The following is a 23,255-nucleotide window of genomic DNA, read 5'->3' as shown; positions in this document are numbered from 1 at the left end:
GATCTGTAATGACCCTATGACACACTTTGGAAGCTGCTTTTTTTGAATAAATCCCTGTATCAGCTTGCTTATTTGTCCTTCTGCCTCTTTTGCATAAAGTAGACTGCTGAATGTGCCACTGCATAACCTCTTGAGCAGTTATACTAGTCCGATTACTAGACTGAGATTTGCATTTAGAGATAAGTATCAGAAATGCCGGATAATAGAGCTTTTTGGTTTTTGATAAGTGCCGGATAACACAGCTTTTTTTAGACCCCCTGTGATAGACACAGGCTAGTTGGGAACAGCAAAGTAGTAGAAGGGAGATATACTGGCCACTGGATAAGCAGTTTACTGTTCCCTGAGCGATCACAGCAGGGGCTGCTCTAGGCTAATGAGAACACCTGACTCCAATTAACCTGCTAAGAGGCAGATGAGGCTGTTAAGCACCTGACTCTAATTAAGGCACCTCTGATGCTATAAAAGGGCTCACTCCAGTCAGGACAAAGAGAGTCAGGGAGTCAGAGGAGAGGAAGTGCATGTGAGGAACTGGGAGCAAGAGGCATGCAAGAAGCTGAGAGTGAGTAGGCGTACTGCTGGAGGACTGAGAAGTACAAGCGTTATCAGACATCAGGAGGAAGGCCCGGTGGTGAGGACAAAGAAGGTGTTGGGAGGAGGCCATGGGGAAGTAGCCCAGGGAGTTGTAGCTGTCACACAACTCTACCAGGAGGCACTCTAGACAGCTACAGTCCACAGAGCACTGGGCTGGAACCCGGAGTAGAGGGCAGGCCCGGGTTCCCCCCAAACCTCCCACCTCCTGATCAAATACAGGAGGAATTAACCTGGACTGAGCCTTCTACCAGAGGGGAAAGTCTCTGGGCTGTTACCCTGTGGGTTGGGAAAATCTGAGAGGCGAGCAAATCTGCCAATAAGCTCAGGACCCATGAAGGTAGAGGAGGAACTTTGTCACCCTCCCCCCCACACTATCTATCTGTCTATACACACACACACACATATATACATATATATATATATATACACACACATACACACGAAAAAAGAATAGGCATAATTCTGTTCATTTTTTTACTAGACTCTTGGCCTCAGCAACATTATCATATGGCAGTGAGTTCTACAGGTTAATTATGCAATGTGTAAAAATGTATTTCCATACTAGTTTTAAAATGGTTATTTTTCTATATTTCATTGTTATAGGAATAAGCAAGAAAGCCCAAATAAAGTAATGAATGATGTCACAAGGTTATGCACTTATCATATTATTTCTTTCATGGAAGTCTTTCTATGCCTCTAATTATTTTCACTGACTGTCTTTAAATCTTTTCCATTTCTCCTTTCTGAAACAGGATAATTTCAAATTGAAGCCAGTATTTAATGACACAAATCTAGCCTCAAAAGCCAAGACTAACCTAAAATCTTCAAAACCAAACCAGAGCTATTGCTTTTAGTTGCAGAATTTATGCAAGTATGGAAATACTGGCCAATGGCAGTCTGCAAGTATGAATTCAAATTTTGACTACTGTGCTATTTTCCTATCCTCAAAATCTGTTTGTTTGTTTTATGGCCATATGCAGCAATCACCTCAAGTACATCATCAGGGCCTTTAAATGGTTCAAAGCTGAGCCTATTTCAAGAAAATGAAAACAAGTTAATCCCCTGCAATCTTGCTATCTGTTGTTAAAGGCCTCATCTACACAGAAAACTTACTTTGGTATAACTTAAAATGTGAACTTAAACTGATATATAGGTATTACCTCCCAATGTGGACATTCTTATTCTCGTATAAATGCCTTTTTTGTTTAGTATAAACCCCTTCCTAAGTGACATAAGCTAAACCAAAAATTGCTACTCTTATTGCAAAGAAGCGTGTCCACATGGGTGTTACACTGGTATAACTATATTGTATATGTGCTAAACTACTTTCTCATGTAGATAGGCTCTAGCTGACACATCTGCACCCCCTGCTCAGAGGGATACATTCTACACTTTGAGAAACACTGGTGTAGATCATGATAGGACACTTATTTCTTAGGCCTGGTCTACACTACCCACTCCTTAGATATAGCTATATTGACCTAACCCTTGGTGTAGACAGCACTAGGAAGAATTCTTCAATTGACGTAGCTACTGACTGTTAGGGCGGTGGATTACCTATGCAGATGAGAGAAGCCCTCCCATCAGCATAGGTAGTGTTTACACTGAAGCATAGTGCTTAATTTGTGCCAGGGCTTGCCAGGGCTGAGCAGTTCATGGCCCTGGCACCTCTAGGATTGCTGCATCAGTTATGAATGTAAAAAAAATTGCTTGAGCCCCAGCACCTCTTCCATTAAAAATTAAGCACTGCTGGAGCACTACACCGGCACAGCTTCAGTGATGCAGCTGCACTGCTGTAGCTTTTGAAGTGTAGGTATAGCCTTACATGCTTTGATGAGCAATGACATAGTTAACAACATTGACATTTAAAGTATCATTGTCATCTCAGATAGCCCCCATTGAACGACTGGGACAGTTCACACCTTAGACCTGTGGTTTCAAATTCTATGAAAACTCAGATATTGCTACACTGATTACACTCCATTTACATGTTGAAGGTTCTCGCTGCAAAAAAAAACAAACCTAAAAAAGATACAGACTAACAATTTTTTTTTTTAAATGAAAGCTGAGACTCATCTGCCCATACCTCCTCAACTAGTCCTTTGTGTGCCCCTAGTGGATATACCCCACACTTTGGAAGTCACTGCATTAGAGGATACATGCTTATTCCAAGATCCTAATGGATGGGCTGGTTCTTCCTTGCCTATTTAAATGTTAGTCAAGTAGGAAAAATAATAAAGAGGCCACAGGAGAATTAATTCAGGTTTTTCTGGCTTGCAGCAGTCATTGATGGAGAGGAGGCCATGAAGCCTAAAGATCAATATTTACCTTTGCATTATACTTGGCAATAGCAGAGTGGCAAGGAGGCACCTTTGGGTAAAAGGATGGGTGTTCCAATATTAACCAGACTAGTTTCTCCCACCTACCCAGAAAAGTTATATTGCTCCTGTATTTATTTTAAATCATGTGGGCTACAGCCCTAGCTGGAGGAAGAGAAGTTGACTGAACCAAATTTGATTTGTTAAGAAATTCATTTAAATGAGACCTACACTTTCTGGACATGTCCTTAAATTTCCAGGATGATACATCTTCCATCTTGCTTTAGATTTCCATAGTAAAATTGCATGACAGAAAGCAGCATCTACCAGCGTCTGGTGCACAGTAATACTAGAAGCCCAAATGTAATTTGCTAGATCAGAACCTACATAATTTATCCTAACAGTAAGTGACTAGGTTAACGACAACAAAGGACCGAAGCTGATCCTTAACCATCAATGTCAGTAAAGGACTTCCCTAACATGTTATTTATTTAATAATAATTTTTAAATAATGAAAAATAAATAAGATCATATTAAAACTAGGGCTGTCAAGCAATTTAAAAAAAAATAAGAAGATATACCCATCTCAGAACTGGAAGGGACCTCAAAGGGTCATTGAGTCCAGTCTCCTGCGACCAAGTACTGATTTTGCCCCCAGAACCTAAGTGGCCTCCTCAAGGATTGAACTCACAACCCTGGATTTAGCAGGCCAATGCTCAAACCACTGAGCTATCAAATCTGCAGTGAAAGTGTTCTTAAAATGAATATGTGCTGGTCATCATCTGAGTCTACTATAACATGAAATATATGGCAGAATGGGGGTAAAACAGAACAAGAGACACACAATTCTCCCCCAAGGAGTTCAGTCACAAATTTAACTAACACATTATTTTTGTAATGAGGATCATCAGCATGGAAACATGTCCTCTGGAATGATGGCTGAGGGATGAAGTGGCATAAGAATGTTTGGCATATCTAGCACGTAAGTACCCTGCAATGCCGGCTACAAAAGTATCATGTGAATGTCTGTTCTCACTTTCAGGTGACATGGTAAATAAGAAGCAGGCAGCAGTAAACAAACTTGTTTGTCTTAGTGATTGTCTGAACAAGGAGGAGGACTGAGTGGACTTGTACTCTAAAATTTTACATTGTTTTGTTTTTGAGTGCAGTTATATAACAATCTACATTTGTAAGTTACACTTTCACAATGGAGATTTCACTACAGTACTTGTATGAGATTAATTGAAAAATAATTCTCAATTTTTACAGTGCAAATATTTGTAGTAAAAATAATATAAAGTGTACACTGTTTACTTTGTATTCTTTGTTACAGAAATCAATACATTTAAAAATGTAAAAAAAAAATCCTAAAATATTTAATAATTTTCAATGGGTTTTTTTTAATCGCAGTTAATTTTTGAGTTAATCGCATGAATTAACTGTGATTAATTGACAGCCCTAATTAAAACTATATGGTGGTACACAAAAAATGTAGAAAGGGAGGAAAGTTCCTGCTAAGGCTTAGACAGCTCATATGTGGCAGTACGGCCTACTGACATCTCTTTGAAATGGCTATCATGTTCTGAAGAATTTCAGCTTTCACTATGAAAAGTAAACCTAATAGTAATAGTTTTGAAGAAAACAAATGTGAATCAAATGAAACTGATGCAGAAATGTCTATGTGAATCTTCAGAACACAACATTAATAGCTGGAATAGTAGTAACACTGAGGGATGTGAACTGCTCCATTCATCTGAGGCAGGTGTTAGCTCAGATGCCAAGTGATGATAATTTAAATACCAAAATGGTTTCATTCCTCATGAAAGGAAGGAGAGGGAGGACCACAATTCACTCACAATTTACTATGAGTGTCATCGCATTTTGGTACCACAAAGGCGTAGCATTTGGGAGATACCGCCACTTATTTTTCCCCCTTCCAAGGGGGAGCCAAGCCCAAGGAGTGTAACAGAACCCTTGAGCATATGCAAACTCTACTTAGGGGAAACCAAGTTTAAGGAATACAATGGAAATCAAAGCCTACATGATTAAATTTTGAATATCTGCACAATTTATTGTGAATAGAGCCTCATTTGGATGACTCACATGAGTGGGGCTTAATGTGTGAGTAGAGCTTGGAAGAGTACCACTACTTCTCCTTCCCCTCACAATTTGATTCCTGGTCCCTCCCTAAGAGCTTACCATGTAACTCAGACAAAGTCTATACACAGAACAAAAGTGTAGTCAAAGAGATGACTATATGAAAGGTTCACAAAAGAAGTAGGATTTGGGAAGGGACTGGAGAGAAGAGGAGGTGGTTGCTTGCCAGCCAGCCAAAGATCTATCCCAAGCGTAAGGAGTAGCATGAAAGAAAGGTGCAAATACAAGACTAGAAGAAAGAGACAAAGACTGTTGCCAGGAGAGTGGACGTAGGGGAGTATAGAGAATTACTATGTGACCATGGAGAAAATTAGTGATGACAACAACTTTAGTATGTTATGCAATATCTAATTTCAAAAAGAGGTGGTGGCTAAAATAGAAGAGTAATAGAATTTCAAGCTGTTTTAGCCAAGGTTCAGAGGCCAGCTGTAACAGGAGCAGGGATTTTGCAAGAGAAAGACCATTCACCTAAGGCAAAATGAAAAATTCTGCTGGCAGCTGTTATCGGAGGATTCATATGGAAAAACTTTTAGTAAATGTAGTCTGACTAGCTGACGCACTGTTAAAGGCTGTCCTTTAAAGTTGCATTAAAAAGTTAAGGAAAATAAAAGCCAAACATTGTAACAGGTGACTAAAGTTCATGAGATTATAATAAAGTCAGTAGAGTAAATGCAAACATATAGTTTATTTTTGTCATCTGGTTTGTCTTAATCACAAGCTAAAAATTCATTTATAACCTGTACACAAAATGCCATGTTTATATCAATATCATATGCAGCTTGCATGAAATAGTATACATTAGAATGAGTAACAGAAATCTGTAATGGTCAAAGACAACCAATAACAAAACCACTAAATTCCAGTTGTCAAACATGATTTACTATGTATATTTCTCCTTTATTCTGTTAAAACAGTAATTATTAAAACTAAAGTGATATGGGTGAGTGTTTATGACTTCCTATTAAAAAGCCGGACTTAGAGCAGCATTCATTTAAGTTTAAGGTTGAAGAAAATCATGCAGAGATCTCTGTTCGATGGCCTAGTGACTTTATATCCTCTTGTCAAACCTCAGCAGTTTTATTTGTAGTGATACATGCTGGAGAAGGTTGGAGGTTAAAGTTGATAGGAGGGCCAACAGGAAAGCCAACCAACTTCTTTCAAAAAATTATAACCTTTAACATATTAGGCTCTGTCGGCAGTTACTGCCAACTTTACAAGTCTACATTTTGTGCACTCTTTACAAATCTTCCCAAAATTCCAGATCAAATGGATCAAGTAAATGCTCTTATTTTCCTACAGTTATTGCTTCCTAACTTCACTACTGTGTAAGCTATTTATTTGTTGATTTTAAAATAATGGTTAGCAAGGATTGACCATTTTTCTAATAGAATTAATTGCCCATAGTTGCTTATTATAATTATCAACTCCCGGTCTCTCCCTTGCCCCAAGGCTCAATTTCCCAACCTCTTCCAAAAGGTTGATCACTAAAATGATCCACAGGACCTCCCCCCACACAAATCAAACCTTTCTTATCCTGCAGTAGTATGCTTCATTTATTAAAACATATGGATATCTAGCTCCTTTCATCATCTTTCCCTGGCACATGTCCAAAGGACCATGACAAGCAGCATCTCTCGGGAATGAAAAATACTCAAATACATGGTAAAGATGTACTATAAAAGAGAGTCCATGATATTTATATATTCTTTGTGAACAAATGTGTTATGACAAAAGTGTTAAGAACAAGAAAACAACTTGTAACAAAGGATGCACAACTGTGTGAGTGTTTAAGCTTTTTCCTAGTTTGCTACTTTCTTCAGAATGCAATATTTGCACCATACAGCACAGGGTTATGGATCGGGAAGTATTTTTGAGCTAATGTAAGTCACAAGTAAATTGTGACATTAAAGAACAAACAAATTCAGGGTAACCTTTTCCAATATTTATACTTCACTTGTCCCAGGCTAGTTACAAGAAAAATGTAGTTTACAACACAGAACATGGTATTATGTTAAACTAGCACTGCATTTGTTAATGTTTATGCAATTTAAAAACTAAAGAATTTTAACCAGTTTCCTTGCAACGCAGTTGACATCTGTGTTGTTATACTTGCAGGTGTACATCAGCCAAACTGTTATGTCGATTCATTAATTATCCATTACTATAATTAGGCAATGTTACGCTTCAAAACGTGTAGGACAAAAAACATACATATTATCTGCTTGCTAGAACATGCGATCAATAGGGATGGTAGAAAAATCTCATGTTTAAATGTTTTCAGGTAGCAGATTTGATTTCCAAAATCTCTTGATTTTCAACCCCCTATCCCCAGCTAACATGTGGAAAAAGTGAAAATTCTGCATTTCATAGCACTATCTAGCTATTGCTACAATGTTAAATATATAAAATTAGATGCACTCTAATAAAATCTGACTAGCTAAATAATACTCAAAAACAGAGTGGAAGCTACTGAAAGGAATGGTGTGTGTGTAAACTCCTTTATATCATTGAAGAGACTGAGACAGGCTTGTATAATTCTATATAAAGTAAAACATTTAATATCCCATGTTGCCAGTAGCTTTTTGTTCTAGCTGTAATTTAAGAAATAAACACATTTCTCTAAAAAGGTTTAATTTTTCTAGTCATTTCAGATTATGCATTTTTGCCATTGTACATCGTATCAAAGAGAGGGAGAGGTCTTTATGGTAAAGGTATAAAAAAACATTTACACTGACTGCTAAATGTGCCATGCTGTGTCTGTTTTACTCATACCCTAACATTGTCCAAGAATGGGATAACATAGCAGCATTTTCATTTTAAACTCCACATTTCAGGTGTTTAACATACAAATTTGATCTAGGATATGAGATCATACCTGGGAACTGATCCTAAATCCCAAAGCTAGTTTAATTTGACCACCAGTGAGTTACAAATGTGGGAAGGAAGGGAAGAATTTGGCTTCTGATTAGTTCACACTAAAGGAATGAGGATGCAGAGTAACACCTCAAGCACAGATGGTGACTGACATCAACTCATTCAAAAGCCTGCTCGATGTTCTGCACTTTTGAAAATTAGGCTACTTACATATGTGCTTAAAATATAGACTTGGGAGCCAAATATTAGGCACCCATTTTTAAACTGGCTTGGATTTTTATTATATTAATGTCCTAATACAATAGTACAAATGGGATACAACTATCCCAAAATGCACTGAATATCCTGAGACTTTCATAGTCAGAACTTGCTATCTTATACCCCAAACTCTGGCTCTCAGAAAGTTTGGAAATTAGAATCTTTTACTTTCATATTAAACAGAGGTGCACTCTCTTTGATATTCTGTTTCCTAGTAAACGCTCCCCTTCAGTTTCAACCTTTAATAAGGGATCTTTTCAAGCATGCTCTTTGATAGTTGTCCATTTAACTTTGGGAGAGGGATTGCAGCCTCATTGTGTACATATTTCAACTGTCTGTGGCAGGATGACTCTCCTTTCCATCTAGCTGGTATTTTGTCTCCTGACTTTCTCTTAGTCTCATTCTTGACACAGCACATTTTCACAAAGACTATTAAAAAATGAAAAAGTCTGGCAAGTGCTAGATGACACTTGTAAGGGCTTCTTTCAAAAAGACATTTTCTCGAAAGCTTGGTATTGTGCAACCCTAATATACAATATGTATTATTGACCCAGATTATCCCCTTTAGAACTGCACGAGGCCTCAGCTACCTTCAAGTCACTATCCCCTTCTCTAGACTCTGTGGAGGCCTTTGCATATGCCCCATGTGCCAAGCTGGCAGAGAGGAGAGAGATTCAGTAGGGTCAGTGTGCATGCCATTCCCTCCTTACTAGTCCCTTGGAGATTAATTAGAAACATCTCCAATTTAGGATATTATTTTTCTGAGACCTCCATAGAAAGATCACAAGGCAGTCATGACCATAGAGAAGCTATGGCAGTGTGGCTCCAATGGAACCATACTGGCAGGGGGCAGTCCTGGGCCAGAGTCAATGTGAGGTGCAAGACTCTACAGGATGGCAAGACCAGAGCTTTTTCCATGGGGGATAACCCCTTTCCACAAAGGAAAGATATGAGAAGTTTTCTTCATAGATGGTTCCTGTCTCTGAACTCCCTCCCCTAGATTTTTCAGCAGTTAGGGGATCATTTGTAAATTTCCAAACAGTTCTCAACCTTGTCCTTATCCCCTTAATAAGGCATGCAAATTAGTGCCAAAAAAATGGAGGCAGCTAGATGGTATTTTCCTAATATTTTATGCCAAAGTGTAGTGTGCTCTCCTACTGCATGTTTCCCCAGGTCCTCCAAAAACAATGTACGTATTGGTGGTAAGATTATGAGAGTTTTGAGGAGATTTAAACTTCAATTGAAGTTTAGTGCAGAAAGTTGGATTTTTATAAAAAAAAATTGTACAAAAATATACTGTGCATCTTCCATCCAGGCTTTTAAACGTGTTTTACAAGCCTTATAATACTTTGTACAGTAGAGTAGTGTTATTTGAATTTTACAGATAGGGAACTTAAAGCACAGAAACATTAAGGAATTGACTCACCATCACACAAGAGATCAGTGGCAGAACTAGGACTTGAACATCTATCTTCTGACTTCTAACAATGTATTATACCTACAATAAGCTAACTTGTTCAATGTCTATTCTGTGTACTGAAACATTGTTGCCAAGAATTAATGATCCATAGAACACAAAGAAGAGTCTCAAAACCATTATATGGCCTTACTCCTGTTCTGATTATTATTTGCACCTAAAGGCCCTAACCAGGATCAAAGTTCCATTGTCCCCCCAAAATTACAGTATTAAGGCTTTGCTCATTCAAAGATTTATGTATGTACTTTTATTAAATTAAAGATGTGTGTAAGTCATTGAAAGAACAGGGCCTAATTTATCAGATTTAAAAATTTTAGTAAAGTTAATGTTTAAAATTAAATATATACAAGTTAAGAAGGAAGGTACTGTACATCGGGGGTCGGGCTTGAGTCATGAGGAATTACAGGTATTGGTTGCAAGGATGAAGAGATACATACATATCACATAACCAGCACAGACCCAGATTGGAGTGCAAGAGTTTTTAAAGTGTCAGTGGATAAGTGGGCTCGGGTACGCCACCCATTGACTGTATAAGGAGTCCAAGTCAGTATCGGTGTAGCGAATAAGTACGTGGGTGGGGTGCATCCCTTGGCTTGTCAGGGAAGGAAGGGAGTTATTTCCCTGGTCGGCGGTCTCAGTTACTCAATGTGATATTGACAATGTGTCATAACTTTCCTACTCAGATCTGAACCTTTGAGTTCAGAACATGAAAAGCTAGCATGAAACCTCCAAACTTAATTACCAGCTTTGATCTGATATCGCTGCCATCAGCCAGAAAATTCCAGTGTCTGGCTCACTCTGGTCTCCTCAAAACCTTCCTTGGGGGACCCCAAGACTCAGATGCCCTGAGTCTCACCACAAAGGGAAATAACCCACTTCCCTTCCCCCTCTTTACCTCCTCCCAGATTTCCCCGCCCTGGGTACTCTAGGATATTCCCTGCTTCAAGTCCTTGAAACACAAGTACGGAGAGATCAAATCTCTCCCTCCCCTCACCCAGAGAGTATGCAAAGTCAGGCTTAGTAAATCTAACACAAAGAGATTTTCCCCATTCCTTAACCAATGAAAAAAACCAAACAGGTCTTAAAAAGAAAGCTTTATATAAAAAGAAAGAAAAAGACATAAAAATGGTCTCTGTATCAAGGTGACAATATACAGGGTCAATTGCTTAAAAGAAAAAAATGAATAAACAGCCTTATCCAAAAAGAATACAATTTAAAACATTCCAGCAACTACACACATGTAAATACAAAAGAACAATATAAACCTATTGTCTTACTATCCTTGTACTTACAACTTGGAAACAGAAGATTAGAAAGCCTGGAGATAGAGAGATCACTCTCAGAGCCGAGAGGGCCACCGAACCAAGACAAAGAACACCCACCCAAAAACTTCCCTCCCTTGACATTTGAAAAATCTTGTTTTCTGACTGGTCCTCTGGTCAGGTGTTTGGTTCCCTTTGTTAACCCTTTACAGGTAAAATAACATTAAGCCTTAGCTATCTGTTTATGACACAGTGTCCTGTGATGTGTTCCTATAAATGTCTCTGGATCACCTGATGATCTCGGACAACACTACTATTTATGCCAATGAGACAGGATTGGATCCAGTATGTTGCGTGAAATTATTTAATTTAGGTTTTATACAATATGTGCCTATCACAGTCTTTGGCTCATTTACCAAAAGTTAAAAAGAGGACAAATTAGTATGTGCATTAAGGACACACAAGCATTTTGTACTCTGAATCTGTGATATGAAGGCTTATAATTTTTAGTATGAGTTCAACATAACTTGGTTATGAAGGTTTCTTTGGAGCAGCTGCAGAGTACAGTGTGAGAATGCATTTTTTAAATTCCTGAAGGGGTTAATGAGAGCCTCTGGGAACAATCAGCCCTTCCCTGCTGCACCTGCAGTAGGTGCTGAGCCTGGAAGAAGGAATTCAAAGGGCAAGGAGAGTGAGAAATGCCTGGCTGAAATGTGGAAAATGAGTTGGACTGCTGGCAGACAGAGCCTCCCTGAAGGACAGTGGGCCTACAGAATGGAGCTCAAGGCAGCTGGGAAGCAGAGTGGCAGAAAATGAGTCTGTCCAGGATTCTGCATGCTGGCCTGTCATAAACAGATAGCTAAGGGTTAATGTCTCTTTCACCTAAAAAAAAAAGTAACCTGAAGCACCTGACCAGAGGACCAATCAGGAAACCAGACTTTTCCAGGTCTGGGTGGAGGGAAGTTTGTGTCTGAGTCCTTTGTCTTGGATCTCTCTCTCTCGGCTATGGGAGGATTTCTGTTTCCTGCTTTCTAATCTTCTGTTTCCAAGTTGTAAGTACAATATAGTAAGGCAGTAAGGTTTCTATTGTTTTTCTTTTTGTATTTACATGTCTATAGTTGCTGGAATGTTTTGAATTGTATTCTTTTTGAATAAGGCTGTTTATTCATATTTCTTTTAAGCAAATGACCCTGTATTTGTCACCTTGATACAGAGTGACCATTTTTATGTATTTTTCTTTCTTTTTACATAAAGCTTTCTTTTTAAGACCTGTTGGAGTTTTTCTTTAGTGGGGAACTCCAGGGAATTGAGTCTGTGCTCACCAGGGAATTGGTGGGAGGAAGAAGTCAGGGGGAAATCTGTGTGTGTTAGATTTATTAGCCTGACTTTGCATTCCCTCTGGGTGAGGGGGAAAGAGAGATTAGTACTTCTGTTTTCCAAGGCTGGAAACGGGGAGGGTGGAATCCCTCTGTTTAGATTCACGGAGCTTGCTTCTGTGTGTCTCTCCAGGAACACCTGGAGGGGGGAAGGGAAAAGGTTTATTTCCCTTTGTTGTGAGACTCAAGGGATTTGGGTCTTGGGGTCCCCAGGGAAGGTTTGGGGGGACCACAGTGCCCCAAAACACTCTAATTTTTTGGGTGGTGGCAGCTTTACCAGGTCCAAGCTGGTAACTAAGCTTGGAGGTTTTCATGCTAACCCCCATATTTTGGACGCTAAGGTCCAAATCTGGGACTAGGAAGAAGGAATTCAAAGGGCAAGGAGAGTGAGAAATGCCTGGCTGAAATGTGGAAAATGAGTTGGACTGCTGGCAGACAGAGCCTCCCTGAAGGACAGTAGGCCTACAAAATGGAGCTCAAGGCAGCTGGGAAGCGGAGCGGCAGAAAATGAGTCTGTCCAGGATTCTGCATGCTGGCCAATGGGCCTGTAAGAATCAGGAAAACTCCTGGCTGAGTCAGGGATTGTCCTGCTAGAGGAATAGGAAAAACTCTCTTGCAGCAGAACCAGCTGCTAAGAAGCTCTGCAGCGAGCCTAGATGCTTAAAGAAAGCAGGGATGACACACTAGAGAGAGGATAATGCAAAGGCCTAAGACAGGGCAAGGTAAAAAGTGGTCCAAGGAGGTAGTAATCTGTGTAGTGAGGCCTTGATTGTCTATTCAAAGGTCTCTGGACTGAAATCCAGCAGAGTGGGAGGGCCTGGGCTCCCCTTCCAGCCCACAGAGTAAGATGGAGCAGACCTCTCTCTTCTGAGAAGGGGTAAGAACTATTGAAGACCCCCTGATACCAGGGTTAAGAATGAATGTGTGTCGACTTGAACCAAAGGAATGTGGTGGGAGGAGGAAATTAAACACCCGTTAGAATAATGTCAATTTAGATTTATATGTTTTATTGTAGCCAGTTTTCATCCTGATACACACCTGTGCACATATAAAAATTACCACTGAAATACAATTGTCATCTCTTGGGTGTCTCATAGCAACACTAATAGCATAAATCAAACTACAAAACAATTTAAGGGAGTAAATAAAGACTATTGTGTACACACACACACACACTTCAAGATTTTGACTTGAGTGCTACGGGTCCTACAAAGGGGAATAAAACCAGAGCAATCTTGTGGAAACAGAGGAGAGAGGCAGCATGGAGGAAAAGAGAAGCAGTTTCTCACACAACAGCATAGCACAGAAGGGCAGTTAGTTGCTAAACTATGCAGGAGTGAAAAGGATGTGAAGAGAGGCATAGTCTGGCATTGGTACTATGGGTGACATGTTCTTCTCTGAAATCTGCATGCCATACGCAGAAAAAGGTTTAAGATTTAAGATTTATGTTACTTGTACTCTATACATTATCAGGGTATATGTCATTTAAGCATTTCACCAGTGCAACTCGGGCCCTTCTATTCTCTGCTGATGGCATGTAGTAGTCCAGTTTCCTCTTGACTGTAAAACTTTGGTCTAATTTTGGCTATTGGATTTAGTGCAGTGGTTCTCAAAGCTGGTTCTCAAAGCTGGTCCGCCGCTTGTTCAGGGAAAGTCCCTGGTGGGCTGGGCTGGGCTGTTTACCTGTTGTGTCCGCAGGTTCGGCCAATCGCAGCTCCCACTGGCTGTGGTTCATCGCTCCAGGCCAATGGGGGCTGCGGGAAGGGCAGCCAGCACATTTCTCAGCCCGCGCTGCTTCCTTACATATGTTTATACTTAACATCTTGTATATAATTGCTATATATAAAAGTTTAAGGCCAGTGAGAGCCGCGATCAGCCGAACCTGCGGATGAGGCAGGTAAACAAACCAGCCCAGCCCGTCAGGGGCTTTCCCTGAACGAGTTGAGGACTGGCTCTGAGAACCACTGGTTTAGTGTATGGGTCCTGGATGGTGTTAGTGACCTGTGATATACAAGAGGTCAGAGTGGATGATCTGGTGGTCCTTTCTGGCCTTAAGCTCTTTGAGAGAGCTGCCATGCCCAACCATGCTTTGAATGCACAGTAATGAGGAGAGTGGTAGGCTACATACAGAACAGAGCAACCTCTCATGTTTAGACAATGTTCAGCAGGATGTTGTTTATCTTGTCCCATAGGTCACCGCCTAATATGTGAAACAGAGGTTGTGCCATCTGCCTCGCCATAGTTCTGCCAATGACATTCACTTCAGGGCAGCACGTGATAAATTTTATCACCATCAAAGAAAAGCATTTTTTCAGACAGCATTCCCGTGCCCCGCAAGTTCTTGTGCTGAAGAGAAACACAGGGCTCTTGAATATTAAAAATTAAAGACAACATAAGCACCAATAGTTTCCAGAACAGTAAATGTTTTTCTATTCACATGGTCTGCCGCTCCCAGACACAGTGAAAATGCTGTGAATTAAGAATCCCAACTTAATTTCGTAGAGGATTTAGCAATACCTCCAATGTTATTTTAAAGTAACTTTGTTTGTTATTAATACACTTTGGATTGTTCCTGAGCCAGCACTTACAATTATAAAACTGGCAGAAAGAAGAGTTTCTCAATGAAGTGCAGTCATTTGTTGAAAATGCACTTCCATGAAGTTGTTTTATCTGTAAGAGAAAGTCTACTAACAGACAGAATACTTACACACAGCATAATTTGGTGCTATGACAAAACAACTGGTCAATGTAAATGATGTCTGTGCAGTAGGGTGTGAGCAAATTGAACTTACAAAAATCTTCGTAGGAAAGGATAATACTGAGCAAGGGATCCTAGCTCCAAAAGGAGAACAAGTCAGAGTTATTTACAAACAACTAGTTTGCTAAAAGCAATCTAGTTCAGTGCAGCTCTCAGACACAGTACTAATTAAACTTTTTGACTAATTTCAAAGAAAAACATGAGCTTTCACCTTTTTTGACATAAGTGAAAATATTATTGGTAAACATAAGGTATTTCATTTACGAGGGAAAATATTAATACTTGGAATACACTCAAATATAAATACATACTATCCTATCTAGATACCTCTGGTTAATAAATGCATATAGTGTATACACTCCCACACACTTTTATTGCTGTGAACAAAATGTCTATTAAATTACGCTGATCATTTTTGCATTTAAATGTAGTAAGACACCTTTATATTACCAAGTTAATTGTTCACTTAATTTTCGAGATGATAAACATAATAGGGCAGCAGATTTTTTTTTTCAAACTTACAGAAAAAGTCAAATAATTCTAATTATTTAAACAAAAAAAGTACTCTAATGTATTACATATGGCTTTTAAATTAAAAGCTAAAGAATATTAAATATATGATTCACTGTTCTGTGACTCAAACAATAGTTTCACATCAGACTTTTCCTCATCCTTGGTAATGTATTGACATTATGAAATTTTATAACACTTTAAATTTCATTGAAACAAAAAGTCTATTTTACTTTTTAATTAAATCTATTTCTCTGAAAGGTCTTTAAAGGCTCTACAAACTACCTTGCATTTTATTATTGCTGACAGTTATCTAAACCACGCTTGAATGCTCTCTTTATCCTTTAGTGAACAATTGAAAGATCATATGCTAAGAGACTTGTGCTTTCTCTTCTTCTTGCCCTGTAATTAAGGCATTTAAATACATTTCTTCATAGCAGTTAAGAGAGCACACTGTAAAAAATCATGAACTGAGACAATTTTGAGTTTAGCAACCACAAATATATGCAACATAAATTTGTCTCAATGGTAAATATAAAAAACAGAATAAAAAAAAGCCTCTTGAAATCACATAATGAATTTACAGAACGCATGGACTGAAAAGATTTTGTTTGGTTGTTTTAAGATATTTAAATGATCTATGGTAGTTTGACAATACTACCACCACATTGTTAGCTATCCTACAAGGAAGGTAAACATTTATATCAAACACACATTTGTCAATAATATTTTAGTTTTTAATAGGGTTTTTTTGCACTATAAAGAAAATGGAGGGAGAGGCGTGAGGAGGACAACATGGATGGAAGGAATTAACATATGGTTATTACAACAAATCTGGTAAATGTATTATAATAAATGTTTGCCATTATACATTTAGAGCAACAGACATATGCTTTATAAAATGTTATAACAGATAAAACAAACAAATTTCTGAAATTGCAGTTTTTCTAAACTGAAGAATTCTTATATTAATGTACTGCACCCTTTTTGACACAAACATGTTATTAAGAAGTTTCTTTCATATTATGAAAGGAATTCAGCATGTATACAGTCCAAGCATTTCTATATAGCAATTATATACAAGATATGAAGTATAAAGCGTATCTGAGATATAGAAATGCTTTAGGAAATATTCTATATGAACTGAGATTAGCTGAGCATAGAGCATATCCCTTACAAGTAAATCTAGTTTCTGTGGCAGAAGTTCCTTATGTTGTTGTCTCAATCAAATGTTAAAAGATACGTTGTACTAAGTTATGTTTTTTCTTAAGACAGATGAGAATAAGAAAAATAATTTTTAAAAAGTTGTCAGCACATTGTATTATGAACAACCTTATTAGTCCTTTACAATTATAATAGGTACCTCTGGACAAGATCGAGCAGACATGACAAATGCTTCTGACTTCTTTTTAAATCGAACCTGGAAGGTCATCGCTGAACAAACAGAATATTGTACAACTGGGGTCATAAATTGTTGAAGATGACAAAAATGTAAGTTTATTTTTTTGTTCTATAAAATAAATGAATAAAAGTTATTCAGTTTGGAATGTCCTTTTATCCCTGCTTGATTTTATACTTGAAAGAGATAGGTATCTTTTTTTCTTAATTTTTTATACAAGTGTCAATTTAATTTTTATATTATGTCCTTCTGAATCCAACTGACAATATTAGCATTGTCTTTCAAATAACTACTGCACTTTCTAAATGTAGTCTTCTGTACGGCTTTCTACTAAATTCTTATCTTTGTTTGTATTTGCTCACCATCATTATGACAAAGCTGTAAACACTAAGAAAAAACAGTCCACAAATTTGGAATTTGATATTTTGTCTTTAATTTCATTTTTTAAAGTGTACAGGAAAAATGCTAGCAGTTATTCTCAATGAATCTGGTCAAGAAAAAAATACATTCATTATTTCTGCTAACATTTTTATATTTTGTTTTTAGGATCATTCAACAGGACTGGTACTTTCTGATTAAATTTAATTTGTGTGGAGCTAAACAATAACAAATTACTGGAACTGTAAACATATTAATAACTGTCGCATTAAAATCTTGTGGTATAGTTTTAAGGGGAAGTATACAGAATGAATAAGAGATCCATAAACTCCTGATGGACATTAGTACTGTAAGACAAATGAAAATGAAACTTTAACTGAAAAGAAAATAGGTTAAGTCAAATGAAAATGTAAATCAACAAGATTTGGATAGTACTCAGATCAACAGATTTAGCTAATAAAAGTTCAAACAGATCAGTGATCATACAGTTTGAAACAAATATGAAATATGAATGACTTTAAAAGGAATAATATGAAAAGTACAACAGTAATCGGATATAAAATTACCAAAATTCAAGTGAAGGAAATTCAAACTGAAATGTATGATGGGCAATTATGTACCTATTTTGACAATTCTAAGTGGTCAAGTTTTTAAAGTATGACACAGAAACCTTAACCTATCTATAGATGAGTGATAAATGAGGTATTTTGAGTCATTACAGTCCCATAAATCACTTTATTTAACTGCTGACGGCTTTTATCAGATCTAACCTTTTCAAGCTTCTATTAGAGTGCTAGCATTTTCAACTTTGACACATATGAAATTTACAAATTCTGCAGCTGATTAACTCTGGACAGGAGCTCACTGCCATCATTGCCTTCTTCAAGTTGGGTTAGATCGTAAGTGTCTCAAAAACTCTCACTCACTATAGGACAAAAATCTCAATTAATGTACAGGGCAGTATTTCAGGGTACAAACAGTTTTTCCTTCTGAAGCAAATAAATGAAAGAATGCTTTCTGCTGCACTCAGCAATGCTCAGCAAACTTAGGAAACAGTCTGCAATTTAAAAATTATATGCATAAGAGGTAAAATCCATATAACTTAATAACTGGAAGTTGGAAGAAAAATTTTGTTTTACTTATCCTGGTTTTAAATTCTAATTAGAAATTTTAAATTAGATCGATGAACTCTGATAGCTATTTGAAAAGCCACAACATAAAGAAATCAAACAAGACTACAATCATAAACTCTAGGGCTATAAGCTAATTTTCATCATGGACCCAGTTGTTATGGGAGTGCACAGCCTTTTCCATGGGAACTTTTACTCTTCTGAACTAAAATAAAAGGGAATTAAATGCCTTAAATCGTCAGGCTCAAAACATGTATTTTCATAATTTATAATTACAAATGTGTAGTACTTTATATAATTCAGATATCTCACACACACACACACACACACACACACACACACACACACACACACACACACACAGTGAAACCTGCAAGCAAATACATTTACAAGATTTAATTGAAAGAGACGTTGAAACAAAGCTCAAGTTTAAAGAGATACTGTCTTTAATAATAATAGTCAGACTGAAGAAATCTTGATGTTGGTTGTGTGACCACTGGAAGCCTGGTACTTCAGATGGTATTAGTTTTGATAAGAACTAACTAGACATCAGACCTAAACAATGAAACCTGAAGAGACAGGCTCAGACCACGCAAATAGGAATATCTGCAGAGACCCTCCCGCGGCAGATTGCCTCTTGTTGACAAACGACAAATCTTAGAAAAACAGTGGGCGAAGGACAACTTTTCTTCAGCATTATAGCTAACACAGCCTTGTAACGTCAGTGTCTAAGGTCTATCCATGATAAATTAAAAACTTTATTTCACACATCACAGAAGCTATGCAGTTACTTTTTGACAATTCAGATGTAAATTCTGGAATGCATATGAATATTCATGACAAAGTCATATTTATCATTTAAAACAAAAGGACATGACTTCTTCGTGTTCATATCAAAGACCAGTAATGGATGAGGCCATGCTAATCAAAGACAAACCAAAAAGAACACAGATGTTTGCTACTCCTGATTAAAAGAGGAAAAGACTAGTCCAAAAGAACTACTGACAATCTAAAAATGTTTATAAATACACTGTGTGTGTACAATGTGGATATGTATGTGTATGTATGTATATATATATATGTTTAGAAATTGCTATGCTCGTAAATAAGCAATAATTAAAATAATTATTTTACATAAAGTCAAAAGAAACCAGAGGTAGTCAAGAAAAAACAGAAGCTCTGAATAATTCAAATATTTTTATTATGGATAAACAATTTTAGTCTCTTATGTAGTTACACAAGTTCCACGTCATAATAATGTAAATAATTCTAACTTATTATAATTTGTTTTTATTGACATATTGCTGGGTTTTAGTGACACTTGCGTAGTGTGTGCGCTAAATTTTACATTTCTCTATGGTTACATAGTGTAAATATAAATGTGTACTTGAGCACAAATTCAACTTTTGAAAATGGTATGATGATGGTCAGAGAAGGGGACTGGGGAGTCAGAATTCAGGGCTCAGTTCCCAGCTCTTGCAACGTCTAGTGATACTCAGCAAGTCATTTAAACTTCTGTGCGCCATTTTACTCCTATATAAAATGTATTAACCTATATCCCCATCCCCTCAGTCTCTCTGAGATATAGACCCTGATTCAGCAAGGCACGTAAGTACATCTCTAACTAACTATATGAGTAATTGCACTGAAATCAATGAAAGGACTGTTATGTACTACATATGTTTGTACAGTGTTTAGCCCAACAGGATCCCACCTGGGTGGCATACAGATTCTATCACAATATAAATGTTAAATGATGATGTTAATACCCAAGTGCTTAAAGTTAGGAACATGCTTAAATATCTTGCTGAATCTTGTACATAGTTTCCTACCTTCAGTGGCCAGCATCTCAGGGACTTGCCTAAGAACAGGAAGTATTTAGATACGATAGTTACAGGTTCAATAGAAAAACCTAAGGCAGAGTTAGAAAACTAATCAGGTATCTCCTATTGCATGGAAACGTATGTCCACTGTATCTTGCCAGTGTGGTGTTCTGAGAAACTTAGATGAAAAGTGCCATAGATTTAAACTCAGAATTGGAATGATAAAAGGAAAAAGTCACTGCACAACAGGTTTTATGCATAATCAAATCTGTTCACACAGGCTATGCAGTATTGTAATCACAGCTTTGTTTATGAGATTTACAATAAACAGAATACTTAAATTCTGATGTGGTATGATTGATATGATCTCTGCCAGCAACCTAATATACCCAATTATATATTGGGTCCCTAATATTCAGTACAGTAAAGCAATTATGAAGGAACTATTAAAAGAAGGTCCATCTTATAAACTATTGAAAATTAAGGCCTAAATTGCTCATCTGAGTGCCCTTCAACATAAACCACACTGCTATTTGCATAAAACTAATACAACAAAAGAGATCTTCTTTGCTGTGATGAGAGTATTAACATTTTTGCTATTATTAAAATTATGATCTTCAGCTGACCCATTAAAGACCAATTTCCACATCATAACGTTTCAATGATCTAATTCTATTTTCCCTAACTTTTAAAGGAACTTTTAAAAAAAATAAAATAAAATAAATCTTATCTTGGCACCTTAAAACAAATTACTTGTTATAGAGATGTTGATGTGCTTAATGCAAAAATCTCAACTGCCTTCTCCAACCAAAAATAGATAACTGTAGCTCTGTGAAGGCAGTTTCTTGTGTTTAAGAAACAAGAAGTCCCCACAATCCACATTACCTCCCAGGGTACACCATAATGCAGCCATCTTCTATACATAATCTCAGTTTCCTCATCTTTAACCTGGAAGAACCACTCTCAAAAAGACTGAAAGGTAATTTGAAGTCCATATTGACACTACATTTATCTGCTCCTAAGTAAAGATCTCCAAGGCACAGGGAATTTGTGCAACATTAAACAAGACTACTGTCCTTTTGCCCGGCACAGACCAACAAACGAACTTCATTTTACATCTCAAGCTGCACTTAAATTTTTCAAATCCACTCAGCCTCTTGTTTTCACGTGCTTTACTTACTGTGAGAGAGTTCTGTCTCTAACTGGCTTTTGACTTTATTTACTTTTTTTTTGTATATTAATACAAGTAGGTTTATACTCCAGTAATATAGTAATTTAATATTAATAGATAAAGGTGTTTTTATAAGAAAATTCTTCCACCTTTTGGCCCTTTTTTGAAAAAATTATTGAAAGCCTAATATATTTAATATTCAGTAGCATGTGAGAATAATTTTTATGCAACTCTGATAGTTAGAAAGATAGATAACTCAATTATTAGATCATCTATCAAAATATTCAGATGTATAAGAGGCTACTAAAAAGATTGATGACTGAGAAAGTCCACTGATTCTCTAGCCATCATATGCACGCATTTGGCTAGACAACATTTTTCGCTGCCTTCACAAGCAAGCTTCATTACCCATCACTCCACTGAAAAGAGTTTATTATGAGGCTGCCATCTTGGCAAGACTATTATTTAGATGATAAATGTTGGGGAGAAAAGTGTGTCTATTTTTTTTTTTTCTGGTAAGATGAGCTTTTTGACAGATAAAACAAACAGCATCTACATTTCTAATTAACTTAAATTTGGCAGATACAAATACAGGTCAGTAAAGCTAAGATATACTACTAGATTATTTTCTGTCTGAATTTTGTCCTTAATTTGTAAAATGTAAATTAACTAATTAGAGGAAAAGCAGCATTATTTGTGACAAAATGCTTCTGTTAGTTCTGTGCTTGACATTTATTATCAACTGTACTTCCTTATTCTAAGTTCTAGTAGATGGATAATTATACTTATATTAATATTAAGTTTTTCATCTTTGAAACTAAAATGAAAAAAGTTTCAGTTTTTGAGAAAATACACCACATTATACAATATGCAAATACACTACATATTCTAAGCTTTGTTTTATTTAAAGTGCTCTGCTGTTTATGTATGTGTGTGTAGTAGTATACATAATTTTTCAGAAGATTATGGTATCTTTATTGCACACAGAGGGTGGCCAACAATAAACACAATTATGTTTTGTACATTTATACTACAAGTTAACACTCCTTTCACACTCTCAATACCCTGCCCAATTGTCACTTCAAATGGATTAGAAGAACATTTACTGAATTACGTGAAGGAGGGGGAGGTAAATTTGCTTACTGAAACTTAAGAATAACCAACCTGGCCTTATTAAATTAAAATATATAATGTAATAGTTTACAGAAGTTTTTTAAAGATATTCCTAGGTAGATAAAGACTCAACAATAAGAAATACATTGAAAATGTCAGATGTAAATGTCAATTAAAAATTACAAGGAGTTCTGAAAGGTAAGGTCTGTGAGGACTGACATTCTTTGACATAGTGGAGTGTCTGTGACCAGGCCTTTGGCAAATATAGCAGGATCTATGCTGTCAGCTCATATTGTACACAAACTTAGATGCTTGTCTAATCTGAATGAGAAATACCAGGGAAATTAGAGTTGAAGCCTTGCAGTAATGTATGTGGAAGCTGAAAGCGCTCTATCTGTACTACGTGATAGTCTCCAGTGACATAACAATATCTGAAAGGGTGGAGAAAAATATAAAGAAAAATAATTCAAACAAAGATATATAGTGCCCTGTATACTACTGTAAAAGCTGAGAAAGCAATAATCCAGCAGTCAAACGATAGGTTCTAATCCATTTATAATGAATATCCTAATTTGAGATGTATAAAACATTTTATATGGAAAAATATATTGTAATTCATGTTTAATTGACATTTATCATTCAAATTTAAATTTTAATCTA

The 23,255-nt window shown here is 36.9% G+C and overlaps 1 protein-coding gene across 4 annotated transcripts in view; it reads right to left on the bottom strand.

Moving 5' to 3' along the window:
- The window catches only part of C4H15orf41 (chromosome 4 C15orf41 homolog), a 184,733-nt gene that overhangs the window by 58,713 nt on the left and 102,765 nt on the right, over positions 1-23,255 (bottom strand). Inside the window, exon 9 of one of the 4 annotated variants that reach the window (XM_030559379.1) lies at positions 19,714-23,026. The exons of the other annotated variants lie outside the window; for them this stretch is intronic. Coding sequence (XP_030415239.1) covers positions 22,912-23,026 — 115 coding nt within the window. The 3' untranslated portion in view covers positions 19,714-22,911. Of the gene's footprint in view, positions 1-19,713; positions 23,027-23,255 lie in introns of those variants that run through there. 4 annotated transcript variants of the gene reach the window in all.

The sequence above is a fragment of the Gopherus evgoodei genome, chromosome 4 (genome assembly GCF_007399415.2).
Source record: "Gopherus evgoodei ecotype Sinaloan lineage chromosome 4, rGopEvg1_v1.p, whole genome shotgun sequence".
Lineage (NCBI taxonomy): Eukaryota > Metazoa > Chordata > Testudines > Testudinidae > Gopherus > Gopherus evgoodei.
Note: the sequence above shows the minus strand (reverse complement) of the source record. Positions and strands in the feature narration are given on the sequence as shown.